This window comes from Nilaparvata lugens, chromosome 1 (genome assembly GCF_014356525.2).
Source record: "Nilaparvata lugens isolate BPH chromosome 1, ASM1435652v1, whole genome shotgun sequence".
In the NCBI taxonomy this organism is placed as follows: Eukaryota; Metazoa; Arthropoda; class Insecta; order Hemiptera; family Delphacidae; genus Nilaparvata; species Nilaparvata lugens.
This window is the reverse complement of record NC_052504.1, coordinates 36,475,039-36,493,707: the sequence shown is the minus strand read 5'-3', so window position 1 is coordinate 36,493,707 and position 18,669 is coordinate 36,475,039. Positions and strand designations below refer to the sequence as shown.

General features: G+C 33.8%; 1 protein-coding gene across 2 annotated transcripts in view; it reads right to left on the bottom strand.

Annotated features, from left to right (window-relative positions):
• The window catches only part of LOC111049131 (protein RRP5 homolog), a 68,795-nt gene that overhangs the window by 49,415 nt on the left and 711 nt on the right, over positions 1-18,669 (bottom strand). Inside the window, exons 2-4 of one of the 2 annotated variants that reach the window (XM_039420511.1) lie at positions 15,228-15,344; positions 13,383-13,505; positions 12,522-12,689 (exon numbers count right to left, since the gene is read on the bottom strand). In XM_039420511.1, coding sequence (XP_039276445.1) covers positions 12,522-12,689; positions 13,383-13,505; positions 15,228-15,296 — 360 coding nt within the window. In that variant the 5' untranslated portion in view covers positions 15,297-15,344. The remainder of the gene's footprint in view (positions 1-12,521; positions 12,690-13,382; positions 13,506-15,227; positions 15,345-18,669) is intronic. The other variant, XM_039420501.1, reaches the window with a different exon arrangement.

The window sequence follows — 18,669 nt, the reverse complement described above, 5'->3', positions numbered from 1 at the left end:
CATTGAATCCTTACATTTATTGACTTGATAAGACCCGGTGTAATCCAAGACTTTAAGGCTCGTTTTTTATGTGGAATAGATTTCATCTTTGTAGAATTCTCTATATGACACCTAAGTCTCTCACAAACAATTCCGTCAATGAATCAATACCGACGTCATCATTAGAGTACAAGAACCCCCAGTCCTCGTCTTCGATGCGTTTAGTCAGTAGTGCATAGTCAATTATAGGAAAGCTACTTTTTTGTTTCGCCTGTCTGTTATTTGATAGATGGATGTGTAAAGTAGTCGAAAAGTGATCTGTAATTGATGTTTTTATTACATTACCAAAAGATTGTTCATTTATATCATTATTATTAGTCTTGAGAAAAATATGATCAATACAAGTTTGTGTAGTTCTGTTACTCTCGTCAAAGAATTAATAAAGGATTCAAAACCATTTTTATTTAGTATATGAATATATTCACTTGTTATATTGTTATTTGCATTCAAGTCAATGTTCATATCTCCAACAAAGACACAATTATTCTTATCTTGAATTGATTGGAGGCTATTCTCATACTGTCTAGGAATGTAGCAACATTACCACTAGGGAGCGATAAACTGCAATTATCAGTAATTTGATATTGCCTATCTCTACATTCAAACTTAACGAGTTAGCCTCTTGTATATCTATTGAATAAATCTCAAACATGACCTCCTCCTTAACAAATATACAAATGCCATCACACTTATTTAACCTGGAGCATTTGTTTAATGTTCTATAACCCTTTATTTTATATTCAAATAGAGATTCTTCACATATCCACGTCTCAGTCAAGATAATTATATCAAAATCAAATTTTAAATCATTCAAAAATACTACCAATTCGTCAAAATTTTTGGAAATACTTCTTATATTCATATGAATATATTTATAATATTCAATTGATTTCTAGCTGATGGTGAGTAATCTATGTAGTTTTCTTTCATTAGTTAACTTTATTTCCTTATCTAGTAAATTATATATTTCTTCTATTGCTGACAAAAATATGAAAGTCTATTGGCAATTAACTGACATCAAAGCATGTGTGCTGTATTACTTACGTTCATTATTGTTTTTTACCGACGAGTTCGATCTACTAGCACACTTTAGACTGTCTAGATCAGCGTGACTTACCAGTCTGATTGGTCTTGAGTCTTCTTGCTTACGTAAATATATTTTCCCATTCATGACCCACGTATATCTATATCCGTTCTCCTTGGCAAAGTGTTTCGCTTCCATCAGAAGACCACGATAGTATGCTGATATAAAATTTCATTGATGTATACTGGCCCATCTTGAAGATTCTTATTGACTGCTGTAGTTCTCAGTTGTCCTGGTGGTTGCATTTTCTCAGATCCTTCTGTACTTGCTTATATCTAGAAAACCAGTTATTTTTCTCACTTCTGTTATTGAATCTTATTAGTATGGTGGAATAGTCTTTTTGTTATTTGTTGGAACTCTATGAGCTACATCGATCTTAGAAACATCATTTTCGAAATTGAGTGCTTTTGACAAGTCCTCAATAATTCCGTAGACATCTTCATTAGGTGTTTGTGGTATAACATGGATCTCCAATTATTGCTCCTACTATACTGTTGTAGCTCGACGATTTGCACCTCCATTTCATGCACCCTTCTAGCTAATTTTTCGTTTTCTTTTTTCATTTCACCATGCTCCGCTCTGAAGTTATGTTTGGTTGTTCACTCTAGTCTTCTGCTGCGTCCACGAGTGAAGTGATTTACAGTTCCTTACAATAATAGTTGCTCAATTGGAAGAAAATTATAGGAATTTAAATTAAATCAAGTCACTCTTATTTTTATCAAATACAAGGGCAGCTACATATATAACAAAAAGAAAGTACTGTATTCTTGTCATTTGGACTCTAAAAGGGCTCAAAACTTTTGAGATTGAACGGATGATGAGTTTTGGAAAGAGAACATGAAAGAAAAAACTAGAAACCTTTCATATGAAATGTTTACTTCCCGAACTCATCGATCCAAGACAGCGAAGAAGTTTGCCAATTCGTGAACCGGAGTACATTTTGCTGGCTCAAGCGAAAAAACAAAAATGAGGGATTAAATGATGAAAAAAATAATGAAAATGAGTGAGTCAGTTTCATTGGTCAACAAACGCGATCTGTATAATCTGCAATAATTTTGTATAATACTACTATATCTGTATATCTATATTTTTAAAAATTTTATCCTGTTACAATTTTATCCTCTTATATGCTCAAAAATGATGAAAATGAGTGAGTCAGTTTCATCAGAGACAAGAATAATATAGTTATCCTTACTTATCCTTCATCTATGGTTTCATTGGTCAACAAACGCGATCTGTATAATCTGTAATATTTTTGTATAATACTACTATATCTGTATATCTATATTGCTTGTATTTTGATAACAGTTCAAGATATTTTACCGTCTGCACAAAAATGTTTGGAAATCTCTAACATTCTTACATGTGAGTTTTTCCTTACGCATGATTTAACAAACTATAACTTCGATTTTTCATTTATTGACCTAAGCGAAGCTGAGGTCTTAGTTTCGACTAATAAATGAATTATTATGATTAGATAGAATAATTAAATTGAATCATCTTATCATAATTATAAAATTGATGGATCTTATCCGTTATGTGCCAAGAAATGTACTCCCTCCAATTTCTACTTTGGTGTAGTTCTAGTAGTTCTAATTTTCGCTACTAGGCTGCGTTACTATCGCACTTCCATCGTTTAGTGGGTAATGAGAATTCAATTTGAAATCAGTAAATGTATATAAATTGGAGGAATCTTGAAAGGTTTTATCAGGGCATCAGGGGTGATTTCTACTACGGTACCATTGATACGGGTAGCCTACGAGTCTCAAGTTGAATTTCAAAGTTTTCTATTCATAAAATCCCGAAATTCATGAAATCCAGACATTGCTATTCATTAAAGTACCAACAACAAAATGCTAATCCATCTCATTAATGAAGTAATGGTTACTTACCAATATATTTTACAATCCATATTTTGCGGGCTCCACTCAGTATGATGTCTTTTGGTGTGTAGGCCTATGCTTGTCACTAAATGCATTTTTAAACCTATAAATATAACTGACTATCAATATAAATTAAACCTATACACACAAATTCGAACAACTATCACTTTAAATCACTAAAATGCACTTTTCAACCTATAAATCTAACTGACATCTAATCTAAATTGAACCTATATACTCGAATATGAATGTTTATTGAGGGGGGCCATTTTTTTTTTTTTTTTTTTTAATTTTCATCCACTGACCTCCTATAAAAGGGGTGTTTGGACTTGTCAATGTCGTAAGTCAATAAAATACAGAACATAAATACATAAATGATAAGTCAATATATTTTCTTTTCTCTCCAAACCTTATCTCGACGCTCGTGGTTTAGAACATAAGTAGGCACATGAAAAGTCAATACATTTTTTTTCTTCTATTCTCTCTAAACCCCATTTCGACACTCGTAGTACTCTCTGAACTCTTCATTTGAGTACGCGCATATGGACAGCAGCTCCTTCTTTAATTGTTCTTGAATTTTGTACCAGTCATTTCTTTTATATGAGCTGGCAATAAATTATACAACCGAATACCAGAACTCCTAACACCTCGCTCATACATGGTTGTCTGGTGTGTGTCGTCTCTTAGGTTGTTCCTATATCTTGTTCGGTATTGATGGAATGTTCCGCCTGTATTAAATTCATGTAGATTTTTCTTAATGAAGCAGATTGTTTCGAAAATATATAAGCTTGGGAATGGGAGAATTTGAAGTTTTTTGAAAAGGGGGCGACAACTTGTTCGAATTGATTCTCCCATCATCACTCTCAATGCCCACTTCTGCATTCTGAACACCTCAACTACGCAGCTTGAATTTCCCCAAAAAATGATGCCGTAGGTCAGGTGTGAGTGAAACAGTGCGAAATAAACACTTCTAAGAGCCCTGGAGTCCAATATAGCTGCATTGCATACTGATGTGATTCAAAATTTGCTGAAAAAGATCATGGCCAGCAAACTTTCTTCGCCACATGAATTCTGCTAGGTACGGTTCCAGCATATTACGATTTGTACCGCAATGAATCTTATTACGATGCTTCGCTAGCCGCCAAGTACTCTCTATCCCCTGTGTGTGTGCTCCAGTCTGTGGGTTCACAAAATGTAAGCTGTGATTCACAGTTTCGTGGTTGTATTGTTCTGGAAGCCCTTGAATACCACGATAGGCTCTCCACTCATCACTAATTATTGTGGATCCTGCCCTCACGTGTTGTTGTATTATCGGTAGAAGTGTTTGCGCACTTCTATCTTCCACCGGAACTAGGAAGCACTCCCCTGTCTCCTGACACAGCCCCCCAAACACCCACTGCTGAGGCAACACACGCCCAACATGATTTTTTCTTCTAGAAAAAAGACTTTCGTCAATTTCAACTGCAGACCCAGGACCACCTATTTGGAGTGGATTCCGCATAAGGTTAACAGTACAAACCTCTCTCATAAGAATGCACCATTCAACCCTCGTGTTGTGGTTAATGTCCAGTTCATCCTCACAAAACTTCACACTGGACCATCTCTTTCGACCACCAATAGATAAAAAATACAATTTTTCTGAAGTTCAGCTTGGTGCCTTCCAAAAAAGTTCCTTTTCTAATTGATTTTTGCTCTTGACACCCGTCTTTTGTACATGTCCACCGATCGCGCTGTCCGAGTCTCAACTTCATGTCATGAAGACCGCGTTGACATTTTCTTTGAGGATGCAGAACGCCCTTCTCTTGAAGAAAATTTACTGCATGTTCCTCACTCGGAATTCTCTCTACTAAATTAATGAAGTTCATATTTACAGAAGAATGGAACTAAATTACTCAACTAAAAAATAGATTTCACACAGCACTCTTAACTTAGAAACTCACGAAACTTTCAAAGCTTGTACAAACACCAGTTTCTATTGCAATAGAAATACCGTATCCACTTGCTAGTGCTACTCGATGGCAACTGGCAACTAACTGTATTCACCCTTCCGGAGACTCAAAAATACACATACATAAGCTTCCTTGTCATTTTGGTGTCGTTAAGGGATGGTAGTGGGAGAGGGTAATTGACCTGGCGAAAGGTGGTGGTCCATTGTATTCCAGTTGGGAAGGTAACGGATTCATAGTTATTTTTGAAGTCGGTTCCACGTAAATCATTAGTCTGCAACCAACAAGATAATAATGTCTTCTAAGCTTAGTGAAGGAGACAATCGCAACCCTCATTTTGGAATTCTCAATAACCCTAATTTTGAATTTTTCAATATTTTAGAATGAATAGTGAAGCGAAGCATGATATGGATGGATATAGCATAGACGACAAGCTCATAGAAAAACTTTTCCTATACTGACAGATTTTCAGATTGAATTCTTCTTAAAATTAATGCTCTTTCTTATAAAGTTAACAGTTGATCTATACAACAGTATTATTAATACACAGTATCATTAATATTCTTTTTATTTCTCGATCTGTATCTTGATTAGGTAGATTATAATTACAATAGGCGTAGACTAACTTACCCATAGATTACCCATTTTTTTGCCCACATTTTTAACACTAGAGAATGTCATAAAAGTATATGAACTAGTTGTGTTTTATAGAATAATAACAAGGGTACTTGAGTGAGTTCCATGTTATGATGGAAGTATTGATTCATTCGAAAAAACATATAGCGCTATCCCTTTTTCATTTTCAACGTTGCCAGATCGTTTTTAACAATATAGAAATATATCCCTGTATCAGCAATCCTCTATAGAAGGCAGTGGCAAGGCAGAGAATCGGCAACGCTGTTCTCCTATCTTTCTCCACTGCCATTCTCACTTTGGAAATTTCTAAAATTGAATTTCTCATCTATAGTTGTATCATTACAGCCTTCAGTTGGTTAGATTAGTTAGATTTGGAATGATGTACCATAGTTGTTCGAATTTGAGTATAGGTTTAATTTAGATCAAAAGTCAGTTATATTTATAGGTTTAAAAGTGCATTTAGTGACAGACATAGGCCTACACTCCAAAATACATCATGCTGAGTGGAGCCCGCATAATATGGATTGTGAAATATATTATTGGTAAGTGACACTTTATCTGTATTATCAACTATCAAATATTTTCACAACTTGCAAAAAAATGAATGTCTTTATTTTGAAAATATTACACCCTTGCTTCATTAATGAGAAGGATTAACATATTTATGTTATTGGTTCTTTAATGAATAGCAATGTCTGGATTTCATGAGTTTCGGGATTTTATGAATAGAAAACTTTGAAATTCAACTTGAGACTCGTACTCCTATCAATGGGACCGTAGTAGAAATCACCCCTGATGCCCTGATAAACACCTTTCAAGTTTTCTTCCAATTTACAGATTTCAAATTGAACTCTCATTACCCGCCAAACGATGGAAGTGCGATACTAACCCTGATAAACACCTTTCAAGTTTTCTTCCAATTTACAGATTTCAAATTGAATTCTCATTACCCGCTAAACGATGGAAGTGCGATAGTAACGCAGCCTAGTAGCGAAAATTAGAACTACTAGAACTACACCTAAGTAGAAATTGGAGGGAGTACATTTCTTGGCACATAACGGATAAGATCCAAATTGATTTATCAAATTAATTTGATAAATCATTTTTTAAAAATCTTTATTGTATTGGAGTCCAATACTGCAGTTGTAGAAAAAAAATAGTATGTAAAGGTGTAAAGGTTAATTTTGTTTTTCTTTTTGTGTAGTTGAGAAGTTATTGTGGTAATTATTCATATTGAATGGAGAAGACTAAGAAATTGTCAAAAAAACACATATTTATTGATACTTAGAAAAACCGGTTTCGGTGATTGCACCATTGTCAATCTCTGATAAACTTTGATAAAGAACGAAACCGGTCTTTCTAAGTATCAATGAATCTGGTTTTTTGACAATTTCTTAGTCTTTTTCATTATAAAGGTACCTCCTTGATAAGTCCAGTGGCTCTAGCACTTTCAATGGAGAAAATAATAGATGACATGACTAAATCTTCAAAATATTCTGTACTTATTGTACTGGCCCTTTTCATTATAGATTGAAAGTTGTATTTATGAGCGAGGTCTACTATTCGCAGAACTACTAGTTTTTTAATTACTAATTATGTTCGTCAATGTCGAGACATTTCAAGCAGAAAACATGAAATTTTCGACATGCTGGAAACCTCTTTTGTTTCAAAAGATAAATGGGTGGTGAAAGCGAGAAAGTTTTTCAGAAATAATTGAAATTATTTTTTCAATTGTCAAAAGTAGTCGGAAGATTGTATTTTCGTCTCCAAGGACTTTTAAAGTTCGGAGAGCGGCTGCATGATATGCATTGTGTACCAAATTGTATGCTAAAAGCTGGCAATTTACGAGATATTTGACTGAATTATTTCAAACGTGAGCAGCTGATTGCCTCTAGAAATAAGGCTGTAATGAAACACTGCTTGGATTATTCGAGGCGAGGTTGTCATTTTTACTATTATACAATCACTAGCCGTCAGGCTCGCTTCGCTCGCCATATCCGTCTAGCCAGGGGGCTCCGCCCCCTGGACCCCCGACTGGATCGTTCAAGAATGAGATCAGCAGGCTCGCTTCGCTCGCCTGCATTTTTCATTTGACCATTTTTATCATATGTTAGGACAATAATAGTAATAATATTCCTAGGATTGAAGTAGCAGTGCCCAATCAATTTTTCCGCGATAAATGCATTTAAATCTTCAACTTGGTGCCAACCTAACAAGTCAACTCAACTTAATGCCAACCTGACAAAATTATTATTTAGTTGCCAGTTAACAAATATTTCGAAGAGGTACTCTATCTAGATTATAGTTCTATAGTAACATATGATATGGAAATTTCAATTATAATAAAGAGATTGGGAGAAGAAGAATATACATGCTAAAAGATGAACTTTAAACCCTTAAAAATAACCCTTAGAGTTAAAATATTGCCAAAAGATTTCTTAGTGCGCCTCTAAAGGGCCAACTGAACATACCTACCAAATATGAACGTTTTTGGTCCGGTAGATTTTTAGTTATGCGAGTGAGTGAGTGAGTGAGTGAGTGAGTGCCATTTCGCTTTTATATATATAGATGTGGCTTGCAGTTGCTGAATTTTTCAATCGTTCTGTATTTTTTTTTTGTTGATCCCAGCTATTGATGAACTACTATATAATTATTATTGTTTTTAGAGTACTTTTTCCTTTGTGTAAATTGTGAAATTCGATGATTTTAAACGTCGTCAAAACAGCTGTTCTACAGATGAAAAATATCTCGACTGTGTTCTTTTTATAAACTGCTCTACCTACCTACCTCATGCACGAGAATGAGGTTACAATGTCAATTTCTCAAAGATGGGGTGGACCCCCCATTATTTTCCCAGAAAAAAGACTCATGCCAGTTGATAGAGCTGATAATACAGAGTATGAATTTAAAAAAAATCGGTCAAGTCATTTTTGAGAAAATCGTGAAAAACATGTTTCTTTAGTTATTAGCTGCCATTTTTCTCAAGAATATTACGGAACTCCTGCAATTTTACCAGAAATGAGACACATGTCAGTTGATAGGGCTTATAAATAGCTATCCATCGTATAAATTTGAAGGAAATCGTCAGAGCCGTTTTCGATTTTTTATTCTGTGCAAACAGACTGCAATGGCGGTGGGGGGGACGACGAGCTGTCTCAAGGCTGGTTCTGTTGACATTCCAGAACTCTTATCTAAATGACCTGTACAATTTTTTTGTTCTCCCTCGAACACAGATAATGCAGTTCCCGAAAACTAAACAGTATTATTATTATTATTATTATTATTATTATTATTATTATTATTATTATTTATTTATTCCATTTAATCAGCTCTTATTGTAACGTGTTCTTATTTGCATAATATAATACTTGTTATATGAACAGTTGAATTGCTTGATTCCAGTGTTGATATAATGTGAAAAAATATCATTATTTATATCTGTGATAAATGTGATTTAATCTCAGTGAAAGGGGAGAAAGCGTGGGCAATTATAAAATGACAGTGAAAGCACCAAATATATTGACATCTTGCTATTTTACTGCAGTATTTTTATGTTATTAGTTGATTTTTTTTTTTTGAAATTTGTTTATTTTTTATCAATTCCTATATAGTTTAATCTGAGAATTGACAGACTGAATTTTAACTTCATATTGGAGTGTTTTTATTATATTATAATTCTATTCAATTTCTACGTAATTGTTCATTCATTCAATCAAAACGTTATTGACTGAAATAGTTGGATACCACTCAAATTAACCTTGTAAAGCGAAAAGCAATCTATAAACCTTCAAACACATTTCGATAATATTCAGTTTTTGGTAATTGTATTTAACATTTAAAATTTCATGGTTTCTCACTTTAAGCATGAATATGATATGTATTATAATATATTTTTTTATGTTAATATTCCTATAAACCTACAATGCACTAAAATAAAATACTTATGCAAACTGTAAAATTTCTAGTTATTGGAAGTGGAATTCACAAGATATACAGTAAATACAGTAAATAATATCATTACATTTTGAATTTATAATCATGCAATACTTGAATATACCTTCTATGCTTCATCATCTTGTTATGCTTGAAAAGTTCAAGCACACCAAAAATTTCCAAGTTCAACTTATAAAATAGAAAATTATTTTTAAAAAACACTCCATTTTAAGGGTGGTTTTTAATGTTAATAAAGTTCTTAACTTTAAGTAGGGGGTGATTTTAGAACAAAACATCAAATACGTTTCTTCATCTCTTTGAACACTTGATGGAAAAAATAATTTTTCGATGATACAGATATTTAAAGTTTTAAAAATGGTCAACCCCTAACGATTTCAACCCTCAGCAACCATTGAAAAAAATTATAAATTTTATCTATTAACCACTATCTACCATTCAAAAAAAAAAAAATTGCCTCAAACAGAGAATTCCGAAAAAACTACCCTTAATCATAAAATGAAAAAATCCTCTCAAAGAGTAGAATTGAATGACAAAAGGATTTTTCTGATATCTAACAACAAAGGATTTCATTTTTTCACCCCTAAATTTCAACCCCAAAAATGAGAAAAATCGTGAATAGTCCATTCCTCTGTTTCCAGCATCCTGTCTACTACAAAAATTAATAGATGAACATCTTGAAAGAGTTCATGTGACTAAGATTTGGGTGTCTACATAGACTCCACTCTCACCTTCAGAGATCACATTAATTACATCCTTAATAATTCTAATAAGATGCTAGGCTTTATCATGAAAAATGAGAAATGTGCACACTTCACAGACATTGATTTGATCAAGATGCTGTATCTGGCCTCGGTGAGAAGTAGACTTGAGTATTGTGCAGTTGTTTGGAGTCCTTATCAAGAGATATATCTTGGTAATATCGAAAGCATACAAAATAAATTCCTCAGATTCATGTATTACAAGAAGTATGAACATTCATGCCCGTATGACTATTCTATGAGGTGTCTGAGAGTCATTTTTCAAAATTATGTCATTGAAGAACAGGTGGGATTTCATATAATTAATTTTTCTATTTAAAATATTGAATAATCATTTAGACATTCCGAATATTATCGAACACTTTAGTATCTTTGTTCCGTTAAATAGACCTAGATTAAATATGTTTTTTGCTTTGGATAGAATATACACTGTACATCATGCAAATTGCTTCTTAAAAAAACTGTTAGATTGTACAATTCTTTGAATACGATTCTAGATATATTCGCTGATAATTTGCGCAATTTTAGTGAAAAATGTTATCAAGCTATTAATTTATAAATGCTTAATCAATTTTGCAGGCCATAAATATTTAATTTCTTCTTCTTAAAATAGGCTTGCTACATATTCTCTTTTTTCAATTGGTATATTTTGTTTTTTTTCAGTCTATTTTCTATTGTATCTTGTGTTATTTTCTATTTATAATGTTTGTTCCAAACTATTTTTCATTTTTTCTTTTTTCTTTCTTATTAATTTAGTTTCAGTTTATGTAAACAATTGATTTTCAATTGAAGGCTTGTTTCGGCATAAAGCTGTAAGCCTCTATAGGTTGTAATTATTCTATTGATGTAAATAAATAAAAATAGTAAGGAAGATTTTCAATCAACTATCCAATGTGAGGTAATATATTGAGATACAGTCGAACCTCTCTATAACGAACCTCCACTTAACGAAATCCTCTTCACAACGAATTTTTACCTGGTCCCATGACATTTTAGTGTTTTGGCTGCTTAATTACCTCTATTTAACGAATTTCGGACCTCTCAACAAAAAAGTTTTTTCTTGACTTCAACATACAAAATGTAGTGTGTATAGGAAGTAGACGGTTATTTTCAAGGAATTGTTTAGTTTCAGCAGAAAGGTCAATAGACTAAAAATAATGGCAATTCAGGTAGGAAGAAAAAAGGATGGTAGACAGTCAATAGAGGGTGAAACACAAGTCGGGAATTGAATTCCAAGAGCTTGTCATTATTGTAGACCAGGCAGGTGAACGACTGGGCTTTCCCATTCTTTCTTTTGTCACACATTTCAATTCTTTGAACTGACTAAGACGATGATGAAGGCTGTGACAAACCTGAGGAGAAGAATCCGTCATATCAAGAAGTTATAGAGGCTTTCAAAATATTATCAGGCAAGGATTAAAACTGAAAAATAGTGTACCAGACATGTCTGTTTTAATAGATGTGAGTCGTTTATCGAACATGATGTTTTATTCAAATGCAAAATTCAACCGAAAATTACTCACTTTTCCTAATATAAAACATTAAAAAATAGGAAAGTTGAGTTATTATAGTATTATAGTGAAGTTATTGACAAGATAACCGTATTTTGCTTTCCATCTAATAGTAGTGTAAAAAGTTGAAAAATATTGCTACAGAGTATGTATTTTGATTAAACTCTACAAAATAGTACAAATCAAGCTTTCTGGAAATAAATTGGTGGGTTTACTTACTTATTACATTCTATAAATATTTTTAAAAAACATGTTTTTTCAAACAGCATGAATTTTCAAATTTCCATATCAATATTGGCCTAATAGGTACCCTACCGTTCACAATGATATGTTTCATGTACCATATTCATTTATTCACCACCGTGATACGATATTATAAGATCCATCGGATCGTGGCAGTTTTCTTGACAGAACCTCTCTGCAGCGAATTTTTTCTCGGGATAATCGACTTCGTTATACAGAGGTTCGACTGTAATTGGTTTTGTTTTCCTCAAGATATGTATAATGCTCCCAATTTCATACTACTGTACTTCATTCTGTAATACTCTTTATTGAGATTAGTTTGAACGACTTGCGTTATATGTTCTGATATGTACGTCCAATTTCTTATTTTGTACTATTTCACATTATTGTACATGAGTTGGAAATTGATGTAAAAGTTGAAAATCAAATAAATAAACATAGATTAACTAAACAAATATCAGGCGTACCTTGGCATTTACTGAGTCACTTGAAAGAGACTGCAGTTGTTCGGTATAGGGCGTCGAGATCTTATTTATGTCCACGTGAGCTAGAGACCTCCCAGGGAGAGAAATTCCCAGCCGAGATAAATTAATTTCTCTGACTCGTCCAGCTATAACAAGACCCTCAGTCAGCCTCTGTGAAAATAATACATCATCAACAGTTGTATATTTAATAATATTGTAGAATGAACACAGGTCAAAAAACAATAATCATTAACCTACTTTATTTATTCAACAAAAACACATATTCATAGAATGATAGGAAATTGAAAAAAGGCTTATAGCCCTTACTATCCTATTCCCAAATTTTGATTCAAAATAAGTCCAAAAGAGCTTATGATTCTTCAGCACTTTGAAACAGATAGTTTGGTCCTAATATAGTTACAAAAATTTTGAATTTAGAATGTAAATAGGTAAAATTAGGAAATATTATTATTTAATTATGAACAGCTCTTGAGCATGTCATTGAAAAAGAAACATAAGGCACAACCCAAACCTGTTTTTCCCCAGACTTTTGATGAATAATATAATACAGTAATACAATGTTGCAATAGTGTTCAATTCACTTGACCAAGATGACCAAAAATGTTAACCTAATTAGTGAATTCAAATTCTCACATTGTCACCTTTACAATATGTAACGGACATTAATCTTTTGCTTGTTCTTAATTTTTCTGAATATTGAATTTGTTTTATCCAATAAATGAATAAAAAACATTAACATCATATAAAAACACATAAAAAGTTCACTGAACAAGGTAGAAGGCATGAAATAAAACGTTTACGAGCCATGGCATCTAAAAATCTGTAATCATTATAACATCTCACCTTGTATCTGAAGGTAGTGATTTTATCTGGTACTGTTTGGAACAAGTTCACTATTTTCTGATCGAATGTTGACTCAGTCCTTCTTTCCTTCTTCTTCTTCTGTATAGAATTTTTCTTCAATTTCTTTGAAAAAAAATGAAAGTGTGTAAAATTCATGCATATTGAGGATAGTAAATACATTGAGGTGATATTGTTAAGAACAATATTAATTTATATCATGAAATCTCTGAAACTCACTCTTACAATACTCGACAAAAGGATCACGTTGTGAGACCTAGAGTTAGACTGCAAAAGTCAATTAAAAGCCATAGGTATCAGCAGATTCTTCTCTACAATAAATTACCAAGCAGTGTGAAAAAGTTACCATCGGATAAATTCAGTAGTCTTAGGTAATTGGCTGAAAGCAAAAGTGTTCTACTCAACAGAAGAGTTTTTGCAATGCGAAGTATCTGATATGGGTTGATGAGAAATTATTGCAATCTTGATGGTTTGGTACTGATACACAATGACATACCTATTTCAACTAGACTATAAGTATAATGAACTTGTAAATTTTATGATATTTAAATGTAAACTGTTTCAACTATATGTAACTTACGACAGATGTATTATAATTATTGTATTATAATAGTTTCATTGTTCGACGATGCTTATTGCTTTTTTGTAAAGTTTTACGGCAAATAAAATTATTGATTGATTGAGCTTTATAAATAGGATGATACTGTAGGCCTACTTCAATCTAACTAAAACTCAAAATAATTATTATGTAAAAGGTATAATAGTATACCGTGTATAGTATACACGGAAGAAAATCATTCAAAATATCCCACCAAGAATCACGGAAAATACAGAAGCTCACAATCTAAACAATGGTAGTGCAGTTAAGAAATTGACTTTCGCCCAGATTGTCTCAAAAGAAAATAGATCGAAATTGGAAGAGCCAAAAAGTGAAGTAGAAGAAGGCACCAATAATATTTTGCAGCTAATCTTGGCAAAACTGGATAGACAAGAGCAAATAATCACCTCACTACAATCTAAATTTCAGAAGTTAGAACAGAGTAGACTACTGAAATTTAAATGATTCATTCACTAAAAATAATGGAATGGAACGCGAATGGATTGTTACAACGGCAACAGGAGTTAGAAGTAGTTTTAGACATAGAAAAAATAGATATATGTATTATATCTGAAACTCACTTTACAAATCAATCGTTTATCAAATTCAAAGGTTTTAAGATCTATCATGCTTTACATCCCAGCAATGTCGCGAGGGGTGGGAGTGCCACATTATCAGAGACAATCCACAACATCATGAAGAAGTGAAACATGAATGTGATAGAATTCAATTGATAGGTGTAGCAGTTCAAGCAGTAAATTATCACTTCGTTGTTGCAGCTATTTACTGTCCTCCCAGATATTCCATCAGAAGAGAGGAGTATTCGACATTGCTTGATATGTTAGGAGAAAAATTCATTCTTGGTGGTGATTTCAATGAAAAGCACGTGCATTGGGTATCGCGCTTAACAACTCACAAGGGAAGACAGCTCTTCGAAGCATTGAAAGAGATGAGGTGCGAAGCTCTTTCAACTGGTAGTCCAACCTACTGGCCCACCGATACGAGGAAAATCCCAGATCTCATAGATTTCTTCCTGACAAAAAATATATCAGTTAATTATTTGCATTTAGAGGATAGTTTCGACCTTAATTCCGACCACTCACCCATCATTATGACTCTGAGTGATTCAATTCTACGGAAGGAAAATACTTGTCCAGCGTAATCAAATAGCCGCACTGATTGGGTTGGCTTCCAACAGATGCTGGAGGAAAGAATAGAATTGAACTCACCATTAAGAAACGAAGAACATATTGATCGGGTGTTGGAGAAGTTTGTGACTGATATCCAACAGGCAGCATGGTGTAATACCCCACAAATCAGAGGAAGAACCACTGGAAATAATTACCCTGCGGAAATCAGAGAATTAATTGTTGAAAAACGAAGAGCTAGAAGGAGATGGCAGCAATCACGTTCCCCCCAAGACAAAAGAGTTTTGAACAATCTAACTCAAGAACTAAGGAGAGAGATTCAATGTATCAAGGATGAATCAATTAATAGTTACTTGAGAAACTTGACAGCAGAATGCAGTACGGACTACTCACTCTGGAAGGCAGCTAAAAAAATAAAACGAACCATTTAACAATTTCCTCCTCTCAGAAAGCAGGACAGACAATGGGCGAGGAGTAGTGATGAAAAGGCACAGACATTTGCGGATCATCTTGTAAACGTTTTCCAGCCAATCAACTCAGGTGAAGAGGAAACTTTAGAAGCGGATGAGAATATCTCACAGCCGAATCAAGAAATATGCGTGTCACAGTAGAAGTAAAAAGAGAAATAAGAAATCTGAATAACAAAAAAACCCTGGATTTGACATGATAACCGGCTCAGTCCTCAAACACCTACCAAGGAAAGCAATAGTGAAATTAACAAACATTTTGAACGCTTCTTTCAGACTAAAATTCGTACCAGGAATATGGAAAGTAGCAGAGGTTATAATGCTACTGAAGCCAGGTAAAGAGCCACATGAAGTATCATCATATAGGCCAATATCATTGTTACCGGTCCTATCCAAGTTGTTTGAAAGGATTTTACTTAGTAGGCTAAAACCAATAATTGAGAGACAGCACATAATTCCAAATCACCAATTTGGCTTCAGAGTAAAACACTCAACAATAGATCAAGTGCATCGGATTATAAATGTAATAGAGAAGTGCTTAGAAGAGAAAAAAGTTTGTTCAGCAGCTTTCCTTGATATAGGGCAAGCTTTTGATAAAGTATGGCATGAAGGTCTTATTTTCAAGCTCAAAAAAGTGCTACCAAAGCAATATACAGATATATTACAATCCTATCTGACTGACAGATACTTTAGGGTCAGGCATGGAAGTTCATATTCTGATTTGAAGGAAATTAAAGCAGGAGTTCCCAAGGCAGTGTTCTGGGACCAGTTCTTTACCTACTCTATACCAGCGATATTCCCAGCCTTGATGAGAATACTACAGCAACATTTGCAGACGACACAGCCATATTATCAGTAGACAGTAATATTCATATTGCAACAGAGAAACTACAGAGATCCATCAACAAAATTCAAGATAGGACTAGAAAGTGGAGAATGAAATTGAATGAAACAAAGTCGATTCACATCAATTTTACCAATAAGAAGGACCTGCCCATACCAATAACTATCAACAACCAAGTTGTACCATATGCTAATAGCTAATGATGCCAAGTATCTAGGTATGATCTTGGACGCAAAGCTTCGCTGGAAGGCCCATGTCAAGAAGAAGAGAGAAGAGCTTGGAATCAAATATAAGAAGCTGTATTGGCTGATCGGAAGAAACTCCATTCTTTCAATCCGAAACAAAGTACTCTGTACAAACAGATATTAAAGCCAGTATGGACGTATGGTATACAACTTTGGGGGTGTACCAAAGACAGCAACATCAATATCATTCAACGTTTTCAAAACAAAGTGCTAAGGAGCATTGTGGATGCTCCTTGGTATGTCAGGAACAGCGATCTTCATAGAGACCTGTACGTCGACCTGGTGTCCACCGAGATCCAGAGGCATGCGGAGAGGCACGAGGGGCGACTGCACCAACATGACAACGTCGAGGCGATCCAGCTGCTAGACAATGGAGGGTTGGTAGACAAAGGAGGAAACCGTTTGAACTAGTGTAGTGCTTGTTCAAGTAGTGTCCAGTGAAAGAGCAGAGCAGTGATTGAGTGAATCTAGCTTCTATAGTGCAGTCAATAAGAGTGTACATATTAATTAAACAATAGCAATAAGAGTTACTAATGAGAAATTCACTGTTCAATTTTTCAAGTAGTAATTTAGGATAGAAAAAATTAGCTCATTAGTCTTTAGACTAGATGGCTATAGTATTGACCAATAGAAAAAAAAATTGTGCATGATAATTTGATATAAGTTATCTTGATTTCATTGCTCATTTCAATTGAAAAAAATTATTCACATTCATTTACTTGTCATGAACAGTAATACATATAGGTACCATATCGACAACCTACTGTCATACAATTCATTTGTATGAACTAGTACTGACGTGTGGAGCGCTTTCGGATTTTTTAATATCCATTTTCAACACCTTTCTAATTTTATGAGTGTTAAAAATGGATATTAAAAAATCCGAAAGCGCTCTACACGTCAGTACTAGTTTTTAATGACTATTATTCAAAAATTAGACTGTAGTGTCGTCAAAAATAGTGCAAAACAAATTATTAACTTGTAGTTCGTCATGGATAGTGAAATAGATAAACATTTTTACTTATTTCTGCTCGAACTGGTAGACCTTATGTTTCTGATTATACAAGAAAGTGTAGAAAGAATATTTATTACATCCAAATCGGGCCTAGACCTAGAAGTTTGAATTTTATTTAGCACATCTCTCTCTCTGATAATTTATAACTTCATCTTTTTTCCAATAAGTCTCGTACAAATGTGATTTGCTAAGAAAAATAGCAAATTATTAGACATCATCATCCCCAATGTCATTCACCCTCGGAATCTCAATCTGGACACTTGGGTCACCAAATGACACTGCCAATTTGAAAACCTTAGTCCTTTGCGACGACATCAGGTATCAAGTAAGCTGCATGATAAAACACAAGCTATACGGTAGCCTACTTAATTTATCGAGCAATAGGTCCCTGATTGAGATTGTACTAGAAACAATAATATAAACCTATATTTTATCTTCCTCTTTCTTGTACTATAAGCATGAATCCGCCCTATCAACATTAAGGCCAGGTCACAAAAAACCTTTCAAATTTTAGTTGTGAACTAATTCCACTAAAACAAATCAGAGAAGCCTTCTTTTCAAAAAACAAGCTTTACTGATTAGTTCTCGTGGCATTAAATCTTGAATAAAATTTAACAGAATTTGAACACCCGGGACTAAGGATGTTCGTTGAAATGTAGAAAAAATGTTGACTTACAGGAGGAATACCAAAACATACTAGGTCTACTCATTGACAGGTGTAGGTCCAGATAATGTGAAATCGGTCTGCAGTGAGCGTTGATATCACTGTTTGACAGTATCAGACGAATATCAACGATATCAGAGCTTGCTTCTGCAGACGTAGAATGTCTTTCATGTGAGTCAAGTGTCACAGAACAGGTTGGCATACTGAATATCATCAGTCATATCCATAGTCACAGCTCAATATAATTAAGCCATAAATTAAAAAAATTATCTAACAGTATATGCCCCA